Source organism: Rhagoletis zephyria, unplaced genomic scaffold, assembly GCF_001687245.7.
Source record: "Rhagoletis zephyria isolate East Lansing unplaced genomic scaffold, Rhagoletis_zephyria_1.1 Rzeph_scaffold_00376, whole genome shotgun sequence".
Taxonomy (NCBI): Eukaryota; Metazoa; Arthropoda; class Insecta; order Diptera; family Tephritidae; genus Rhagoletis; species Rhagoletis zephyria.
In genome coordinates this window covers 2,848-21,558 of record NW_016157460.1, presented here as the reverse complement: position 1 = coordinate 21,558, position 18,711 = coordinate 2,848, and the positions used below count along the sequence as shown (strand labels likewise).

The 18,711-nt window shown below is 37.6% G+C and overlaps 4 protein-coding genes across 4 annotated transcripts; 3 read left to right on the top strand and 1 right to left on the bottom strand.

Moving 5' to 3' along the window:
* The first annotated feature begins 158 nt into the window (after positions 1-158).
* On the top strand, positions 159-1,495 carry LOC108359343 (uncharacterized). Its single transcript, XM_017611171.1, has 2 exons — positions 159-498; positions 861-1,495. The coding sequence occupies exons 1-2, from the start codon at positions 487-489 to the stop codon at positions 1,332-1,334; spliced, it is 486 nt and encodes a 161-aa protein (XP_017466660.1). The 5' UTR covers positions 159-486; the 3' UTR covers positions 1,335-1,495.
* A 5,644-nt stretch (positions 1,496-7,139) lies between these two features.
* Positions 7,140-8,366, top strand: retinin (cornea-specific protein retinin). The gene is made up of 2 exons (XM_017611169.1): positions 7,140-7,196; positions 7,270-8,366. Exons 1-2 carry the CDS (start codon positions 7,185-7,187, stop codon positions 8,119-8,121), a joined length of 864 nt encoding a protein of 287 aa, XP_017466658.1. The 5' UTR covers positions 7,140-7,184; the 3' UTR covers positions 8,122-8,366.
* Positions 8,367-11,292: 2,926 nt separating this feature from the next.
* LOC108359342 (uncharacterized) lies at positions 11,293-12,078 on the bottom strand. Its single transcript, XM_017611170.1, has 2 exons — positions 11,948-12,078; positions 11,293-11,868 (listed from the first exon to the last, which is right to left on the bottom strand). Exons 1-2 carry the CDS (start codon positions 11,948-11,950, stop codon positions 11,308-11,310), a joined length of 564 nt encoding a protein of 187 aa, XP_017466659.1. The 5' UTR covers positions 11,951-12,078; the 3' UTR covers positions 11,293-11,307.
* Positions 12,079-17,634: 5,556 nt separating this feature from the next.
* LOC108359350 (uncharacterized) lies at positions 17,635-18,442 on the top strand. Its single transcript, XM_017611184.1, has 2 exons — positions 17,635-17,763; positions 17,869-18,442. Exons 1-2 carry the CDS (start codon positions 17,755-17,757, stop codon positions 18,154-18,156), a joined length of 297 nt encoding a protein of 98 aa, XP_017466673.1. The 5' UTR covers positions 17,635-17,754; the 3' UTR covers positions 18,157-18,442.
* Positions 18,443-18,711: the final 269 nt, after the last annotated feature.

The following is an 18,711-nucleotide window of genomic DNA, read 5'->3' as shown; positions in this document are numbered from 1 at the left end:
GTGTGTGCAGAAACAGAATTGGCATTGAAAGCGGCTAAGATGCAAAACAAAGTTCTTCAGCGAAAGTGAAATCATAGCTCATGGACAGCGTTGGCAAAAGGATGACGAGCAAGACGCTGAGCGGTGATTGCGTTGGTTTCTTAATAGGATTTCTTTTTATTCTTCGGTCTTCGTAATTGGTGTTTGTTAGTTTATTGGCGCGATTGAAATATGATCATTTGGATTTCTTTTGCTGTCTTGAGGGCGCGTGCGCTAGAGACTTAAAGCTAGTTTTCCGGTGGAGAAGTTTTGTTTTTCTCAATTTTGGTTCTTATGCCATGGTAACAAAGGCGTATTCGTTCTTGCTAATATATTCTAGGAGTATTTGCTTTCAACTTTAAAAACATTTCTATAAAAGCGGTAGAGGATTCAGGCAAGTAGTTAGTACAAGAGCTCGTGTCTAGTGAGGAGCATTGTCAGACCAAAAATAGTAAAAGGATATTAAAAATGTTCAAAGTGGTGAGTGCTGAAGATTTTAAACATAAAGTTAAGATATTTAAGAGCAAGAAATTCAACAAAATTATACTAAAAAAAATAAAACAAAATAAAAAAAAAATAAAAAAAAATAAAAAAAAATAAAAAAATAAATAAAATAAAATAAAATAAAATAAAATAAAATAAAATAAAATAAAATAAAATAAAATAAAATAAAATAAAATAAAATAAAATGAAGTAAAATGAAATGAAATGAAATAAAATAAAATAAAACAATAATATGAAAATACAGAATTTAAGAGCTAACTTGTTTCCACATTTTTTTCATTACATTTATTTTGCAATTTTTTTTCATTAAATTTATTTATTATTTATTTTAATTTCAGTTTCTCATCACCGCCTTTTGCGCTTTGACCGCCACCGCCGCCGCCGCACCCGAAGACCTTCACATTTTGCCCACCGCATCATTGGCAGACGCCTTGCCGCTATACAAGTCGGCGCTCGTCGCTCAGCCTACCCATGTTGAGGTGGTCGAAAGTGTACCCACTGCTGTCTCCCATCAGAGCTCAACCATCGTACATAGCAAAGCTCAACGCATAACGCCGTTGGTGGCGCCCGCCGTTCGTTCTTATACCGCACCAGCCTATCGCTCCTTTTCATCGCCACTCCCAGCTGCACGCCTGCTGCGCACATTGCCATTTGGTTTAGGCCCAGCTGCCGCTTTTGTGCATGCCAACGCTCCAATACAATTACGCTCATTTGCTCCTGCTGCTCCTACGTATCCGGCACCACTCTACCGCGCATTCGGTTTCACTTACGGACAGCCATTGGTTTACGCTACAGCTGAATTTAAGAAGTAAACAAACGTTTTCTTTTATTGGCGAATTATTTTTGTGAACATTTCAGCTAAATCCTTAATTGATTTCCTGGAGAATTATTGCTTAATTATTGGCAGCAATGCTGACACTTTGTAATGAAATAAATCGGAAATTCTGTAAATAAAATTCCTACTTACTTGTAATGATTTTGTCTTATTTGCCTTTGCTCACCTTGGCGACTATTTTTGGCCTACGGCATAATTGAGTATTCGTACATATTCGTCGATCCCATTAATGTAAAACAGAAATAAGCTGCTGCAAAGTGCGGCATTGAAGCTGTTTGTTTTTAGGAAGATTTTTTGAGAAAAAGGAAATTCCTAGTAAATAGGGGTAAATATAGAAATCATTGATTGTAATCTCTCTTATCATGGAATATTTCGGCCGAAAGCTGTGATACGCTATATCTGTAGTTGCTCATTTATGAGGATGAAAATAATTTACCTTGTAAGTAAGTAAATACATATATTTTACGTCAGTATATGTAAATGAAGCGCCTCCTATGTATGAACTAGAATGTGTGTATACATACATACATAAATACATACAGTGGCGGTCAAAAATGGATAAATGATTTTTAGTTTTTAATATTTACAATGTTTTCCAAGCTATAATTTTTTTGATATTTTTTTATAAAAACATGGTTCGTGATTTAACGAAAACTATGTATATAAATCGCTGCCTGAGATTTTTTTAATGTAAATTTTATTAGAAATGTTAAAAGATAGCTATTAAAAATGTATAATAATTTACCTCATTAATTTTTCTCTTTTAAACCGACTTCAAAAAAAGAAGGAGGTTGTCTATCCGTCGGAATATTTTTTTTTTATGTTCATATGTTACCGCATAACCGATATCGATAATTCTTTTTTAAAGGAAAGGTGGTACCTCAGAGGTGGTCCCATCCTAATTTGTCTTAAACAATAGTCTTCGAGTGTCTTCTACAAATCGATAAATTGTCTTAGTGATGATTTCATTTTTGTTTTTCTACAAAACCTCTCTGAACGTTAAGCACACCTAAACCTAAATCCAAATACAAACTAAGAGAAAATATTAAAAGCTAATAATTATTTTACCTTTTTTTCAAGTAAATGACTGTTTATTAGACTAAGAGAAGTAAGCTGAAAAGGACGTTCACAGTTAATAAAGTTATCGAGGAATAACCAGTAGTTTACCAACACTACCGACATGGATGTGAAGACACCCAAAGTTTTAATTTATTGTACACATTTTTTGAATTGGAAATTGATTATGAATTCATAGAAAGAAACTTAAAATGAAACTTTGGAATTTAGGGGGGTTGGGCTTGCACGCCCTATTCAAAAATTATTATTTTGTTTTTAATTATGCACTCATTTGTTTGTTTGAACAAATTACATATATGCAAATTGAAGGCATAAAGCCTACAGATTGTGTTAAACGGATGAGTGAAAATTACTAGATAGTATTACTTACCTGTTCGTACGTGCCAACCCGATAGGTAGGCCTGGAAAAAAATAGATGTTTTCACATTCACATTCTATAGGCTTTATACTTTCGATTGGTATATAATTTGCTTATTAAAAAAATGGGTGCAAAATGAAAAAAATATTAATTTTTGAATATTTTATTGAGGTCAGCATCTTTTCAGCCCAACCCACTCGCGAAATACATATTTCCTAATACATTAAATTTCATACAAAATTGATTTCATCCATTAAACAGATGGGTGAAGGTCGTGCCTTAATCGGATCTTAGACTATGATATTTGTGTATCGAGGCTAATCAAATCAGCTGTTCTAGTAACATCACCGTATATGAATTAACCTTGGCCCAGTATTGAAATAAAGATAAAATATGTTTATAATGAAATTGATAAATGACAATACATACATGTGTTCATATGTAATGGCTTATTTCATAATTCGTAATACCAACTAAAAAGTTACATATCTATTAGCTTATGCCCGTTGTATCATCTTCAACGAAATGATAACAAAATATGTATGCTGAATCATTCATGTGACAAGTGAAAATATCCTATAGAAATGAAATAAAGACATCAATATTGCAGCCGTAGCTCATACGCCTAAGTGGCCCAACCATTCTTGATTTTACCGCTGTCAATTCCTGCGGTTGTCGCTAATGGCGCTAAGAAGTGGAAGAAAATAATGTATGTAGATAGCTGTTGCTATAGCTTAGACTGGCAACAATGCCGGCGTCGAGACATCAATAATAAATGCAATAAATGAGGTATTAAATATACAGCATCAATAGTTGAGAAATATTTTTATGTGCAAGTGTGTACATTAGGGCGGGTTGATTTGTATGGATGAAAAAAAAAAAATTGAAAATCGTATAGCAAAAACGTAATCTACATTAAATTCTAAGAAAATTCTCTGAAGAAACCATGGGTCTAAAATCAAACTCTAATCCGCGCCTCTCGACTTGAAAATTTTTTACCTGGGTGAATATTTTTTTTTAGTGAAAAAAAATTTTGAGTGTAGAAAAAATATTAAGTGCAAAAGAACTACCTTACTAAACAATTTTATTCAGAAAATTCGATTTCTTTTTGGAAAAACCTATTTTTTCTAACATTTATTTTTTTTGGCAAAGGCGGCCATATAAATTTTCAAGTCGAGAGGCGCGGATTAGGATTTTATTTTAGATACATGGTCTCTTCGGAGAATTTTCTTAGAATTTTATGTAAAAAATTAACCCGCCCTAGTGTACATACTTATGTACGTTATGCAATAGAAAAATGTACATACCTACATACATACATATCTAAATACTTATATCCCCTTTGCAAAAATTGGAACACGTATCAAATATTTTTTTTTCCGAATATCATTTTCTTGCATTCGCAATAAGAAAAATGCATTTAATTTGAGTATTCCTTTTCATTGTTGCAGATTTCTTTTTGGAAAAAGCATAAATTTACCACGCGCTCAGACAAATCAGACCAAAATTTTGCTTTCAAATGCATACATATTTATGTGCATATGTAAGTATGTACCAAAATAGCTCTACTAGACATTTTGAATTATAACCGTTGGTGTGTTCATTAGGAGGCTTTTCGTTGTAATGATGTAAATATTTCGGTGACTTAATATGCTAGTCTCAGTAATATTTGATCTAATAGCCCATTTTGATTTTCTTATTAACTTGTGATTCTTATTTCTATTGGAGTTTGCTGACAAAATGATACACGACAGAATTTCGAAAGTTACTGAAAATAATTAAATCGATTTAAAGGAAATTTGCCAAAAATGATTATTTTGCTTCCAATTCAAGCAGCTCACGGCTTCCAGTGTTTATAACAAGTATTTTCTGGGTAACAGCCGCCTGGAAGCGAGCTAAGTTGAGAAGGCAAACCCCCAGCAATGGAATGTCTGCCAGGCTAAGGGCCCGCCATGTATGTAAAAATGTAAAAAAACACCAATGAATAGTCCAAAATTGAATCGGATGAGACATCCTTATTTTAATGACGACCACGGCGAACGAACCAAGGACTACCATTTGAGGGCACCTAGAATGTCGAGAGACTTTATGAGTGCCTCTGCCGGGCTCACAGTGTTTAGATAGGGCTTTTTCACCATTAGGTTGGCTAAAGAGAACCTCTAAGAAGCAAAAACCGTTAGCAGTATCGGCCTGTATCCCAAGTTCCCTCTTTATTTTTAGTCGGAATGTGGCCGTGGTGTGGAACGTGTAAAAGTACTTTGGGTAAAGAAAATCCAACAAAACCAAATTGAATCTACGTTTAAAAGCTTGTAAAATAAATAAACAATTTTGGGAACATCAACACTGTAACAGATATTTTTTTCGAGCTTTTTAACTAGATTTGGCTGAAAAATTTGGAATACGCCATTTTTTAGCCCATTTAATTTAAGCACAATAAAGTGCGACATACGGTTAATTTTTGAGATTTTTTTTGTTGAAGGTGCTGTTCATTTTCTTCATATCAGCGAACATTCTTCGTATGGAAGAAAATGACTGGCACTGTCAAGAAAAAAAATTGCCAAAAATCAGCGATAAGTCGCAGCTACTTTAAACTTGGCTATAAAACCGCATACTCAGAATCTCTAAATTTACCAGACGCCATACTGGATCCGCCATTTCGAATTTTGCAATTATGACAGCGAAATCGTATTTAGCGACCCTGAAAGCCCCGTAGTACGGAGCTTAGAATTTTAGCCGCACAGTGCGGCTGGTTGATGTCGTCGGGAAGACTAAAGCTCACCTCACCGCGATTCAAAAAATGCGCTGGATGGGACAAGCTGAAAAAACAATAGGACCCTGTGACGTCTACTCAGATTTGTGATAGGGGAGAGATTCCGAAAGGATCTTCGGTCATACCGTCGGAAAGTCCAGCCTCCACGACGAAACGTCCGATAACGGGGCTGACCGTCAGCGCTTCAATTATAAGTGACTCCATCAGTCCACATAACTGTCTCCAGATCAAACTACGAGAAACCTAATCGATCATGTTGTGACAGACAGAATTCAAGGTTGCAGCGTCTTGGACGTATGCACACTCCGAGCGCCATACGGACTACTATCTTTCTGCAGCCAAGATAAGCACACGCCCCTTTCCAGCAAAAAATGTGCGTCCAGCAGTGCAAGGAAAGCTCAACGGCAAAAAGCTGACATCACAACAGAGGGCAAATTTATTCGTCACTTGACTGCCACAGCTGCTCTTAGACACAACTTTCAGAATAGTCAACTACAAGACAAATATGAGTATAAGGGGGGTTCTAAAATCATAAAATAAAACACCAAATGAATTAAAACAGAAATATTTACAAAAAGTAAAGAAAAATGCCAATAAGCGACCAATAATGCCAAAAACAAAACTTCATTTGTACATAGGCGCACCCCCGGTTGGGGTCCTACTAAATGGTTATGAACCTACTCGCACTACGGCCCGAGCTGATGGGGTTATCTTTAACCCGTCAGGTGGCAGGGCTCTGGATGCGGAATGCTAAAAGGATAAGTGAGGGTACTACTGCGGGGCTATGCTAGCCAAGACCGATACCGACACTACCGATCCGATTCTCGTTTTGACTTCCGCCACTCCTAAATTCGCCTGCTCGACTGCAGGTTGATTGTCTCAACTAGCAGTCTAATAAATTGGAGTGTAAAGACCTGTAGTACCTCGCTTGGTACAAAATCGCACAAATCGCTCGGAAATTATAATTTTAAAATCTTGTTAACGTGCATAATAGGAATGTTTCCCAATGCACTGCTCCTTTTGCTTCTTCTTCTTTGGAGCCTCTCTGCGGTGGACACGATAGGCGGGGAAAGACTTAGCTTTTGAGCTCTTCGATTCATATACTCTGGAGATGGACGGTTAACTATTTAAGAAAATTTTAAGTACTCACAAACTGATTCCAGTTGCATAGAAATTGTTGCCTTTGCTCTAATTGCCGGATAGCCGATGATTTTGCTGAGTTTTAATCTGGAAAGCTGAGAGATATGACGAATATTTAATATTTAATATATATACTTGTACAAATGATCATTGCATGTGTTGATGAGTATCAAATTTCAATATAAAAATTATATCATTGTTGTTACAGCATATTAGTAACTCACAAACAAACAATGCGTAATCATCCATCCTATCAATCATAAATCAAGTGGCCATTGATGCGATGAAAAACTGGATATTTATTCTATTAAATTGCATACTCGTACGAACCTAAGCGAAATCTAAGATGACAATTGTCATAGAATCACTCACCTGCAACGGCATTTGATAAGTATAAAAGCTTCCTGAAACTAAGGCCCGATCATCAGTAAGAAACTGGTATTTTCTTAAGCAAACATTTTGAAAGATTGTGCGAAATAACAATGTTCAAATTGGTGAGCCTTAACTAACACCTTACTAAGTGCTCTTGCTTATTCACTCATTCAACTCATAAATCTTCATCCGCAGTTGCCACTTCTACTCGCTTGCATTGTGTGCAGTGTAGCCTCACCAGCGCCGGACGGTCTTTACAACATAATCAGCAGCAGCAGCAGCAGCAGCTCGCTTATTAAGCCTTATCGAAAAATATCCTTGACGGCTAAGGCTCAAACACCACAGCAGCTACTATCGAACGCCGTCACATCGGGGGAGGAGGAAGATAGCAACGACGTTGCGAGTAACGCCGACGATCAGGAGTCAGGTGCGCCAGCATCAGTAACAGCCGTAGCCACCGCTGCACCGGCGACGGGTTCTTCAGCTGCCGCATCCTCACCCCTAACTCGCATTACGGCTGTCGCCTCTGTGGGACCAGCTGTGGCATCAGCCTCAGCATCGCGCTCGGCATTACGTGTCTCTTCATCGATTAAATTGCCATCCAGCAGCAGCTCCAGCGCAACCATACAACATCACATCTTACCCGCCGAGACTATACCGCTACCCATTACCATCTCAACACGGCCAGGCTTGCGTACTGTCATCGCTCCGGAGACCATTACTATTCGCGAGTCGACCCTTGCTAAGGTGGGTGAAGTGGTGCAGAAAATACCGACAGCCGTGTCGCATCAGAGTCAGACGGTGGTGCATAAGCATGCGCGTGTGGTCACGCCCATTGTGGCACCCGCAGTGCGTACAATCACGTCGCAAGTGTTGCGCGCCTATCACACCCCGCTCATCCTTGCACCACAAACATCCGTTGTGCGTGCGGACAACATCAACGTCAAAAGCAATAGCAACAGCAACAGTAACGCCAACGCCAAAACCAGTGCAAGTGCAAGTGCAAGCGCAAGTGCAAGCATCGTCTCGAGTGCAAACAATGCCTAGAGCTGTGCCAACAAAAAAAACAAACTCTGAGGCAAGAGATGCTCTAATTGCTGATCTAGCTATTATTTACTTTAGAATCTTTTGAAACTGCTTACTGTGTTCCAGGCTGATACTTTACAAATAAGAAATTTATTTAAATATTTAAAATCGAAATTTAAGTAATTGTATTGTGGTTTCTAATTTTTTTTTATTTCGCTTGTGATTTTTAGACTTTGGATGCAACTTTTTTGGAATAAAAAATTAAACTCTACAAAGATTGTTGTTTGAAGTGATTCATTACTGGCTGAAATTTGGAACTTACTTTTGTAAATATGGATATCGATGTCTTTGACATAACGACTAAGTTGCGTCTTAAGCTACATAGATCCAACTCTTTTTAGCACAGAATCTGGCCAAAGAGGTCTAATCCAATTCAGAACAAAAAAACTGTAAAACGGATTAAGTGTGTTTTCCAATCACATTCCGGGGGACCTTGAGAGGAGTCCACCTATCGCCTATGAAGACGATACAAACGACAAGTCCTTGGAGAAAAGTTTCAAGACACTTTGTAGGATCTTACGCTAGTTGCGGACTTGCTGCATACTTGATGTCTGAAACCATAATCAAGCCGATTATTTTGAGTCTGGCGCAATGCACTAAAGAAGTCTGTATTACTTAGTTATGTAGGTAAACCGCCCTCAAGGCGGCCCTCCTTGTTGGAATCAGCGAGTTGTTTCGGTCAACTTCTACTCTAGCGTTTAACGCTGTTCTTATAGTTGTACCCGTACACCTTGCAGGTAAGGTTTCCACAGTTGCTCCGCCATTTGGCTAGGAAGCACTGGGTTCTCCTTCACCTCCTCGTTTAAGAAATCCATATGCCCGAGAGAAAGAAACCCGATGCTTCTCTACATATATCCCCTTTAAAGTTGAATGGGATAGTGGCGGTCATCTCAAGCTTAGGCTTGAGAATTTTCGCTGCGTATTTCAAGCAAATGAAACGATCTGTGGAAGAATGCCTGACATCTGCCTTGGCCGCCTCCAATTATTTCCAAATCAGGCAAATATGGGATTTAGTGCACATTACAAGAAGATGAAAAATGTCTGATGAATTGGCTAGAGAGATAATTTCTTTTAACTACGAAAGTATGTATAAGAGTTTCTGTGGAAATCTATGAACTGCTTTTGGAGAGATGGACGTTTAGTCGGCATAGCGGCCACTGGATGAAAGCTCTAAAAGTAGATCAAGTCCTTCCAGTTGTTAGTAAACCGACGCCTCGGGTTAGCTATGATAAACAGTGAAGCCACAGCGGGCGTTGATATATGCTCTTATAGAGCCTAACTATGTTCAGAGTCATCTAGAAGCCCTGTTGCACAGATTCCACAGATGTTTTTCAATAGCTAGTTTACTGTCAAGACGGATAGAAAATGAGGTAAGCTTCCATCTTATTGGGTACCCCTAATTACTAATCTGTTTAACTCCCGCTAGATTAGCACGCAATTAATCCAAAAATGTCTACAGTCTAAAGTTCAGATCCGTCAGCGCTATCATAAATAGTGAGCAAATTTTGTGTTTAGTAATAGTAATCTTTCTAGTGCTGTTTCCATAGACTTAGCGTTCGTTTATTTAATAGGTTACCTAGCGTGCTAAGTCACGCTCGAATCAAGATAAGTCGAGAAATACATAGATCCTGGAGCCGTAGCAGGCCTGATTGCAGCAGAAACGGCGAACGGATGTAGTGAGTGTAGGGAGGATGCAGGTGGCGGGGGCAAGGATAGACCTGACGCATAGTAAAGTATCTTCAAGCAAACTCTTCATCACATTAAAATAGTGGTAGTTCGAAGTTCGGCAAGATTCGTAGCTAGTGCCAACGTCGAGTAGAATTATTGATTCAAAACTTTCTTTAAAGCCTGGTGTATTGCTGACGGAATGTAGGGTCCTTGGAAGACTCGCCTTATTGGGTTTACGCCGATATAGGCTTTGTTAACTCTGCCAAAAAATGCCCGAAGAACACTTCGTTTAGGAATCCTGTCTAAAACACTGGCTGGTGCTTAAAAGCAGGCTTACCACCCAAGGAAGACCAAGGAAGGGGAAAATCCCCTTTGGTGGAACCACAGACTTGGAACGCTTAGGAAACGGGTGAGGGAAACTAATGCAACCATCACACAAACGGATATCTCGCGACGCCGCGCTGTCTGGAGTGGTATTTGAACTCTTTCTTACAGAACAAGTCAGAGGGTCTAGATGGCATCTTTCTTGCGAAGTTGCAGAAGGCGAATCAAAAGTCGACTAAGTGACATATTCGAGGGCTGGATAAGGCTGATTTATGACGTGAATTGCTTTCTTTCCGAAGGCAAGTATAAGTGGTCACGCTTACCACATGGACCATAGACCTAAAATCCTTACATTGGGGATTCAAAAGACTCTGGAGAGGTTAAGGAAAATATGTTTTCAAAAGCACAACATGCTTACTCGAAAGGAAGATCGGTGGACACCGCGATACAGAGTGTTGTCAGACGTATAGAGGCGGCTATTGAAAGTGGATAATTCACATTGCCCTGTACATCAAGAATATCTCAAAGCAAGCCATAGTAGATGGAGACCGTTCAAAAGAGGAACGCTGGAGAGTGGCGTCCTATCGCCGCATTTAGGGTCAGTGATGACCTACAAGAAGTGGGTCGAAAGTGGAAGTAGAATCTGCTGAGACTAGCGCTTATTCAAACGACGTCTCCATCACAATAAGTTGGAAGTGTCTGTCCACAACCAGTTCACTCATGAGTAAAGTTTTGCGCAACATACAACTTTGGGCAGCTAAAATAAAAAAATAAGATTCCAAACTGGTCTAGACCCAAGCTAGATGGAGCGACTTTCCAGCTGAAGCAAATTATTTCGAAATAATACTTGCAAAGGTGTCAAGCATTCGCTGTAAGTGCCCAGTTCTTAGTAGGCTGCGGATTCGATTCAAGGGAGCAGGCTTTCTGCCAACTCTCGGTCTGTTCCACTGTTTCAGAAAGAACCGTACGCCCCACCCTTTAAAGATTATCCTGATTCCATGACCCATTGAGCTCCCCAAATCAAGTTCTACATTCTTTGCGACTAGTCACAAAGTAAAGTTTTGAAAATACACATTGTTGAAAGTGTCTCTGAGTAACCAAAGTTTTAATTTTCTCTTACACATTACACTTTATCGCAGAACAGATAGATTTATATTATTGGATATACTTGTATTCCACTTTCCTTGGACTTGGCACGAATTCATCAAAACTAATTTTACGCACTGGCTTAATTTCAGGTAACGTCTGGTAGACCACTGGCCGGGCGGCGAAAGTCAAATGTGCTGGCGTATGCGTCAGTGACTGGATGATTGGCGTATCACCTTTGAGTGTGGCTGTCGCTGCGGTGGCAATATTTCCCAGTACTTGCACCGCAGCCGGTGATGCAGGCTTCACAACAGCCGCTGGTATGGTATGCAATGGCTGTGCCGTACCATAGACTGGCGATTGCACCGCGATGCTAGCCGCTTGTGTTGTAGTGCTGGTGGTGGTGGTGCCAATAGGCTGGGCGGCGGAGGCAGATTGTGTATGCTGGCGGGGGTTACTGATGTGGTGTGTGTTGTGCACTCGTGTAAAAGATGTATGCGAAACGGCAGATGGTGCATTATGCACTATAGAGGAGATGTTAATGTCGCCGGCTTTCTGAAAATCACTTGGCGATAGGACCAAAAGGCCGGCGTGACATGCAGCAATGCAGGCGAAGAAGATGAATAAAAGCTGTAGCGAAAGCGGAAAGAAAGGGGGGGGGTTAAGTTTTTATGAATTACTTATTGATTTTCGTAAGATGTTTATTTACCATTTTGTGTATGTTTTGTATATATTTTTTTATTCCTCTCCAGTTCAGCGAGACTTATTTGTTCTGCGTATTAAATAATATTCGAACGTGTTTGACGCGCTGCACAAATCGAGATTAACTTCAATGATGTGCGTAAATGAAATTTATATGTTGCATCGTTTGCTGCAGCCGCATTTGTGGCTTAGTGCTTTGCTGAATGTGTGTGTGTGCTAATGACGTGTCTCGAACTGGAGTGGAGCGCGCGCGTGCAGCAGCCACAAATTTTATGCGGTTGGGAATTTCGCAAATAATGCATATCTACGCGTAGGTATACATACACACATATACATACGTATGTACATTAAATTATCGGTTTTGGATTTTTAAGTTTCAGAGTAGCAACATCATTCGGCGCTTTATGTTTTGCCAATGGTTAAGGTCATCTGCACTCATGAGTTCCCCTCCACCAATGGAGATAAAATACTTATAAATCAAATTTTTAACAAATATATTAGCTGTTGAATTGCCGGCTCAGTTAATTTGGCAGTAATTGTAAGTACCTGTGCAAGCATAAAAATTTAATTGAGTGCCCTGTAGGAAAACCTGTGCTTGCTGAAGAATTTCCTACTAGTCTATACAAAAGCATTGACTAGTTGTATGGTATTTTTTTAAATAATGTTTATGTTTTCTTACGCTTTTTTTTGAAGTGATACGTGTTACTGAAGAAGATGCAGATGCAGATGGAAGTGTAGCTGAATTTCAGGTTAAAGATTAAGAGAAAGATAAAGATAGAGACGAAGATAAAGATAAAGATGAGGGTGAAGATTGAGATTAAGGTGAAAATAAAGATACAGGTGAAGATGAAAATAAAAATGAAGTTAAAGTTAAAGATGTAGATTAAGTTGCAGATGAAGATAAAGGTGAATACAAGAGATGAAGATGAAGAATATTATAAAATTTATTGCGAACATATTTCTCTCGAAATGTGTTCTTTATGTACTCTTAGTTTCACTTCATCCGCGAGGAGGGATCACACTGGCGCGGATTTTTATTTTAAGTAGAAAATACCAAAACATTTTAATTTTGTTTAAGAACTCTTAAAAAAAGTTAATATTTAATTCCAGTTAAAACGCGAAATGCCTGGACGAATCCCGAAAGGTATCGGGAAAACCAGGCTTAAGCATTTAAATACTATTGGAGTATTTTCCATTCTTTTTATACCCGAGCGCACTTGTGCACAAGGGCATCATAACTTTGTTCACATAACGGTTGTTTGTTACAGGCAAAACGAATCGAGATAGATATAGACAAATGTATACATAAATGATCAGAATGAAAAGAGAAATCGATTAAGCGGTGACTGTCTGTCCGTCCGTCCGTCCGTCCGTCCGTCCGTCCGTCTGTGCACACGATAACTCGAGTAAAAATTGAGATATCTTAACGAAACTTGGTACGTGAACTTCTTTTGGGCGTAGGACGGATGGTATTGAAAATGGGCAAAATCGGACAATAACCACGCCTACCTCCCATATAACGGTAATTTTCAGAAATACAAAAACTGCGATATTTTAGTAACTGCTGAAGATAACTTACTCAAAATTGATATTTGCAATGAGTTTTAGACGAAAAATAAGAATATTACAAAATTTTGGCAAATGGGCGTAGCCACGCCCACTTATGGTTACATGTGTATATCTTGGTAACCGCTACACCAATTTCTTCCAAACTTGGCACAGTTGTTGGCCCTGGTACAGCATACCAAATGGCCGAAAATTTTTAAAATCGGACAATAACCACGCACACATCCCATATAAGGGTAATTTAGAGAAATACGAAATCTTCGATAAATCAGTAAATATTAAAGCTAACTTATTCAAAATGATGGTTGCAACAATTCTTTACCAGGAAATAGGTTCATGATACAATTTTGGAAAATGGGCGTGCCACCGCCCACTTATGATCACGTATATGTATCTCGCTAACCGTTCTAGCAATTTGTACCAAACTCGGTATGGTTATTGTGCTTGCCACATAAAAGTAAACCATTGAAAATTGTTGAAATCGGACTAAAATTACGGCCGCTTTTCATATAACGGTAAATTTCAGAAATGCTTGAAATTTCAATATTTTGAAATTTAAGGACGTTAGTTTACATAAAATTTATACACGCCGGCTCATCATGTAGCGGTAGCTTTCGGAAAGGTGGAAAACATATATTTAATAATTGCGCCGGGTATTTAATGTTCGGCTCCGCCCGAACTTAGACTTTCTTATTTGTTTATTTAGATATAACAAAAATCGAGTTCCCTGTCTTTTTGAAGTTTTCGTATTTTTTAGGTTCCTTAACCTTCACCTTTTTCGCGAGCATCATTATGTGATACTGTTTAAGAATTTCGCAATTAAAATTTAATTTTCGTATCATCTTTAAACCATCTAATCGTAATAAATGACAATAAAAAACAAAAAGAAATATCTAAATCGGCCCTTAAAGCCTGCGATTATTAAAAAGTTTCTAATAAAAATAGCTAAGATTTTCCTACTGGGCGCATTAAAGTGCGTATTTCCTTGCCTTTGTGCTGTAGTTGCAATTACCAACACCGTGCTTGCGCTAATTTGATTGCAAGCGATCTTTGGTGGCTTGGCTGACATGTACATTAGGGCGGTCTAAAAAAAAGCTAAGTCGGAATTTTAATGCTTTCACCCACTAGTATTGTTCTATATGGGAAAAATATACCCTAGTTTTTTTTATTTTGAAATCAAAAAAATATTTATAGGTAGCTTAAAGCGTTCAAAGTATTTCATGTATTTTATATGAAGAAAAACAACTTTTCGTAGAAATGGCAAAGAATTCTTGAAAACCAATATTTTTCGATCGGAAAACTCTGGTTCTCTTCACGAGACTTCCAATAATAATACTCAATTGTTTATTTAACCATTTCTGGATACTATTGAATTTTTCTGGTTTTTAGCGGACCTGTAAAATATAGTTACTACAGTGTTTCCCGACGGAAAAATATTGATTTGTTCAAAATTCTATACCATTTCTACGAAAATTTGTTGTTTTCCCATACAAATTACATGGAAAGTTTGAGCCCTTCGGGTGATATCTCAATTTGATTTAAAAAAAAAAAAAAAAATGGGGATATATTTTTTTTTCGGTATAAAACAATCCCTGTGGGTGAGAACTTAAAATTTCCAGCTTTACTTTTTCTTATACATTTTTGGACCACCCTAATGCACATACATACAAAAAAATATATGTACAGGTGTATATGAAAGTGTGGTCCTTAAATGTAGGAACAAATTTTTACATTCGATTTCCTAAGCCTCAACGCCTAAGTCTATGCTACTATAGTCGAAGATATCACATACATATATATTTTGGCTCGCTCGTGGCGCACAGGGGTAAAAATTCAGATTACCCTATGAAGACGTCTTAACCGACTCCAATTGGGAATAAAATTTGTGACCGTGGTATTACCGATTGAAGGGGTGAGACTGAAAAAAATCGCTCGCTTAATTTTAAGGTCCACCCTAATAAATATACATAAAAATCGCTATATGCGGCTGTACTTAAAACGCTTAGCTACTTTGCTCACATGCTGCAGCCCAATTGTTGTGGTTGTTGTTATTTAATGTATTTTTAGTGTAGGTACTACGTTGTTACGCCCATGTATGTATGTACATATATTTATACTCGTAGTATATGCGGCTCACTTAGGGCCGCGCTCAACAAGCAGCGTGTTCAATCAACCTTCACTTATTTATTTTATTTATTTATTTGTTGTTTACTTATTGTACATTTATTTCTACTCTTATAACTTATTTTTATAAGCCTTTTCTTTTTATGTTATTTTACTTCTCGAAAGCCTCTTACGCAATATAAGCTTAGCTGGAGGAAATATATAGTTAACAATGCAATCGCTCGGCTGCCACCTACAACAGCAATAATAAAAGTACCTACATTACAAAAAGTTGTTATATTTATTTATTTTTCTTAAATATATTTTTTTCCGTTTTGTTATTCACACTTGCAAAAAAAGAAAATTTACTTTGATTTCTTCACTTCGATATTATACCCCTTAAGTGTCATGGATGGCGGAAGAATATTTTCAAAGCTGAATAAAGTCCCACTAAGTAATTCTCGAGAAATTTACAAAAGTATATTTTACGAATTTTCAAAAAACATTATTTAATTTTAAATTATCGGTTTTAAACCGGATTAACTGATTTTTATCCTAATTAAACGAACGAATCGAAATTTTCCCCAAATGTTTGAAGCGAATCGAAAACCGAATTACTTTTTATAAAGTCTTTATGTTCATTTCAACCAAATTTTTAACAGTACAATTCTTGGCATATTTTTTTTTATTTTTTCTTAGGTAATAATATGTTTGTTTAAAAGCTAGAAGATCTTTTCTCATCAATCTCAACTGGTTATTGCAAATCAATTATTTTTTATCAAATAAGTTTTTTTACTGCGTGTAAAAAAAAACTCTAAATAAGTTAAGAAATGTATAATTTTTTGCTTTTACGATTTTTTTAAATTTAAAAATTCTGTAATATTTTTTTATTTTTAGATTTTTCTTTATATGACCCCAAATATCATCTTTAAAATGAGACCAGAACTATATTTGTAACTATAATAATTTTTGAGACATTCAAAAAATAAATTTGCGTAATCTCCGAAAATAGAATTTTGCACACATTTCGAAAAATTTAAATTTTTTCCTTTGGTAGAAAATTGTCCATTCCAACCATTGGTGCATTTGACATGGATTAATCCATATGCTTTTATTTTATTTTCTGGATTGTTACTGAATAAAAATAATACAAGTTTACATATATTTTTTTTTTAATTCTCGACCCATTGCACCGAGCCGACACCTCACAAAGACACAAAACCCTTTCCACGAACCAAACCGAAGGTGTAAAAACGCTTCAGCCACTGAACCGAACCAACCAAATTTTTCATCCGGTTCACGTCCCCTTTAAGGCAAACGGTTTAATGAGAAGGTTTTCAATAGAACTCGGAGGTTTTCCACTGCCTGCCGAGAGCAGAGCGCTGTTAGACATTTTTTGTTTTCGATTTTTAGCTCGAACCTATGTCCTTTCTGTTGGGAGCGGTTTATCTCATCGGCTGGTCGGCTGGTCGGCTGGTCGCATATGAAGCTTCTATTGAGTAAGCCTGAACCACCACATTTTTATCAAATAGCTCAAAATAGTTTTGTATTCCACCTTCTTCGTCGTCTGACACTCCTCAAATGGCGCACAAATTACGCATAGTGTTCGCCATTGACGTTTACACGTTTCTCGCTTCTCGCTTCAATATCCATGCATCCACATACATACATACATACCTACAACAAAATGTTTTTGCTATTACTAAACATATTTTTTTTTTTTTATTGACTATTCCAATAAAAGGCATAGGTAAGTACAAATACCCTAAAGCGCTTACCTATTTGTTAGTTTATACATTTGTATCTGAGTATATACTTGCGGTTATATGAAATCAAGTTTTTACCGCAACTCTGATACATTACTCGCCGCGCATTCACTCGAATAATGTGCTTGCCAATAATGCATAGCGCAACAGCAACAATCGCACCGGCTTGCTAAGTACCCACTCACACATTCACTTGGCTAAAAGTTAGTCAGTTAGTAAATAAGGCAAGCAGCCAGCCTAGCCATCAAGCAACCGATCAGTCAGTCATTCAGTCTGTCCGCGGCATTGCGCTTTTCTAGTCTACGCTTTTTTCTCCAACAGTGTGCGCGTAAAGCATTGAGTATATTTGAGCGTTTTGAAGTTGTTCAAGCACATAAATATGAAATTTGTAAGTAGATATATAGTCAGTATGTAGTTCATGCATTGAGCCAACTTTGTCACTGTTGCAACTCCAACATATTTATGTATATATATTTTTCTTTTTTTCTTGCAGTTTTCCACATTTGTTGCGCTTTTCCTCAGCTGCCTTATTTTCCATTACCATTGCAATGCACAGCCAGTTGATCAAGCGGCAGCAGCGGGTATTGTAATCGATGCGGCACCTTCGGTGGTCTCCTATCAGGGTTCGTCGCAGGCGCATGCGCACCTTGTATTAGCGCCTATGGGTCGTTCGTTGGGCTATGTGGAACCATTGGATGTGAATCGTACATTGGCGCGAAATGAACGCTTAGATGAGCGACACGAAGTGCTGGATATTAGCCCGGTGTATGTGCCCGAGTGAAGGGCGCGTGCGTATTGTGTGGCATGTAAATGTGTATGGAGATATTTATGAATAATGTGCATCGGTGTATATATCTACGTAAATTTGTTTGCAAGCAGAATTAATCAAAAATAGTGTATAAAAAATGCTTGCGTTTTCCTATCTATTTGTGTTAGTATTTTAAGTTTAGTTAATCATTAGCGAATATTGCATTTTCTGATGAATTTAAGGAGCTTTAGAAAACTGTTTATAGCAAAAATGCATTAATTGAAGATACAAATTTGTGTTATGTAAATTATATAAAAAATTTGTTTCGTGTATTTATTTAATTGTATCCTATTATAGTGCCAGTAAAGGAGAAAGTTGGGTATATGTACGATTTATGAGCAGCATTATCACTGAATAGAGTGTGGTAATTTTCCCAGCATAAAGTTACCCAGCATATATGAGGACTTGGCTTTCCATGGTAAAACACAATTCTCGTTCACTGCAGTAGCTTTTTCTCAAGCGCCCTCCAATTGTATGTTGGTTAAGTTAGGTGGTAGACCCGTGCATACGGGACTCACTTAGCCAATT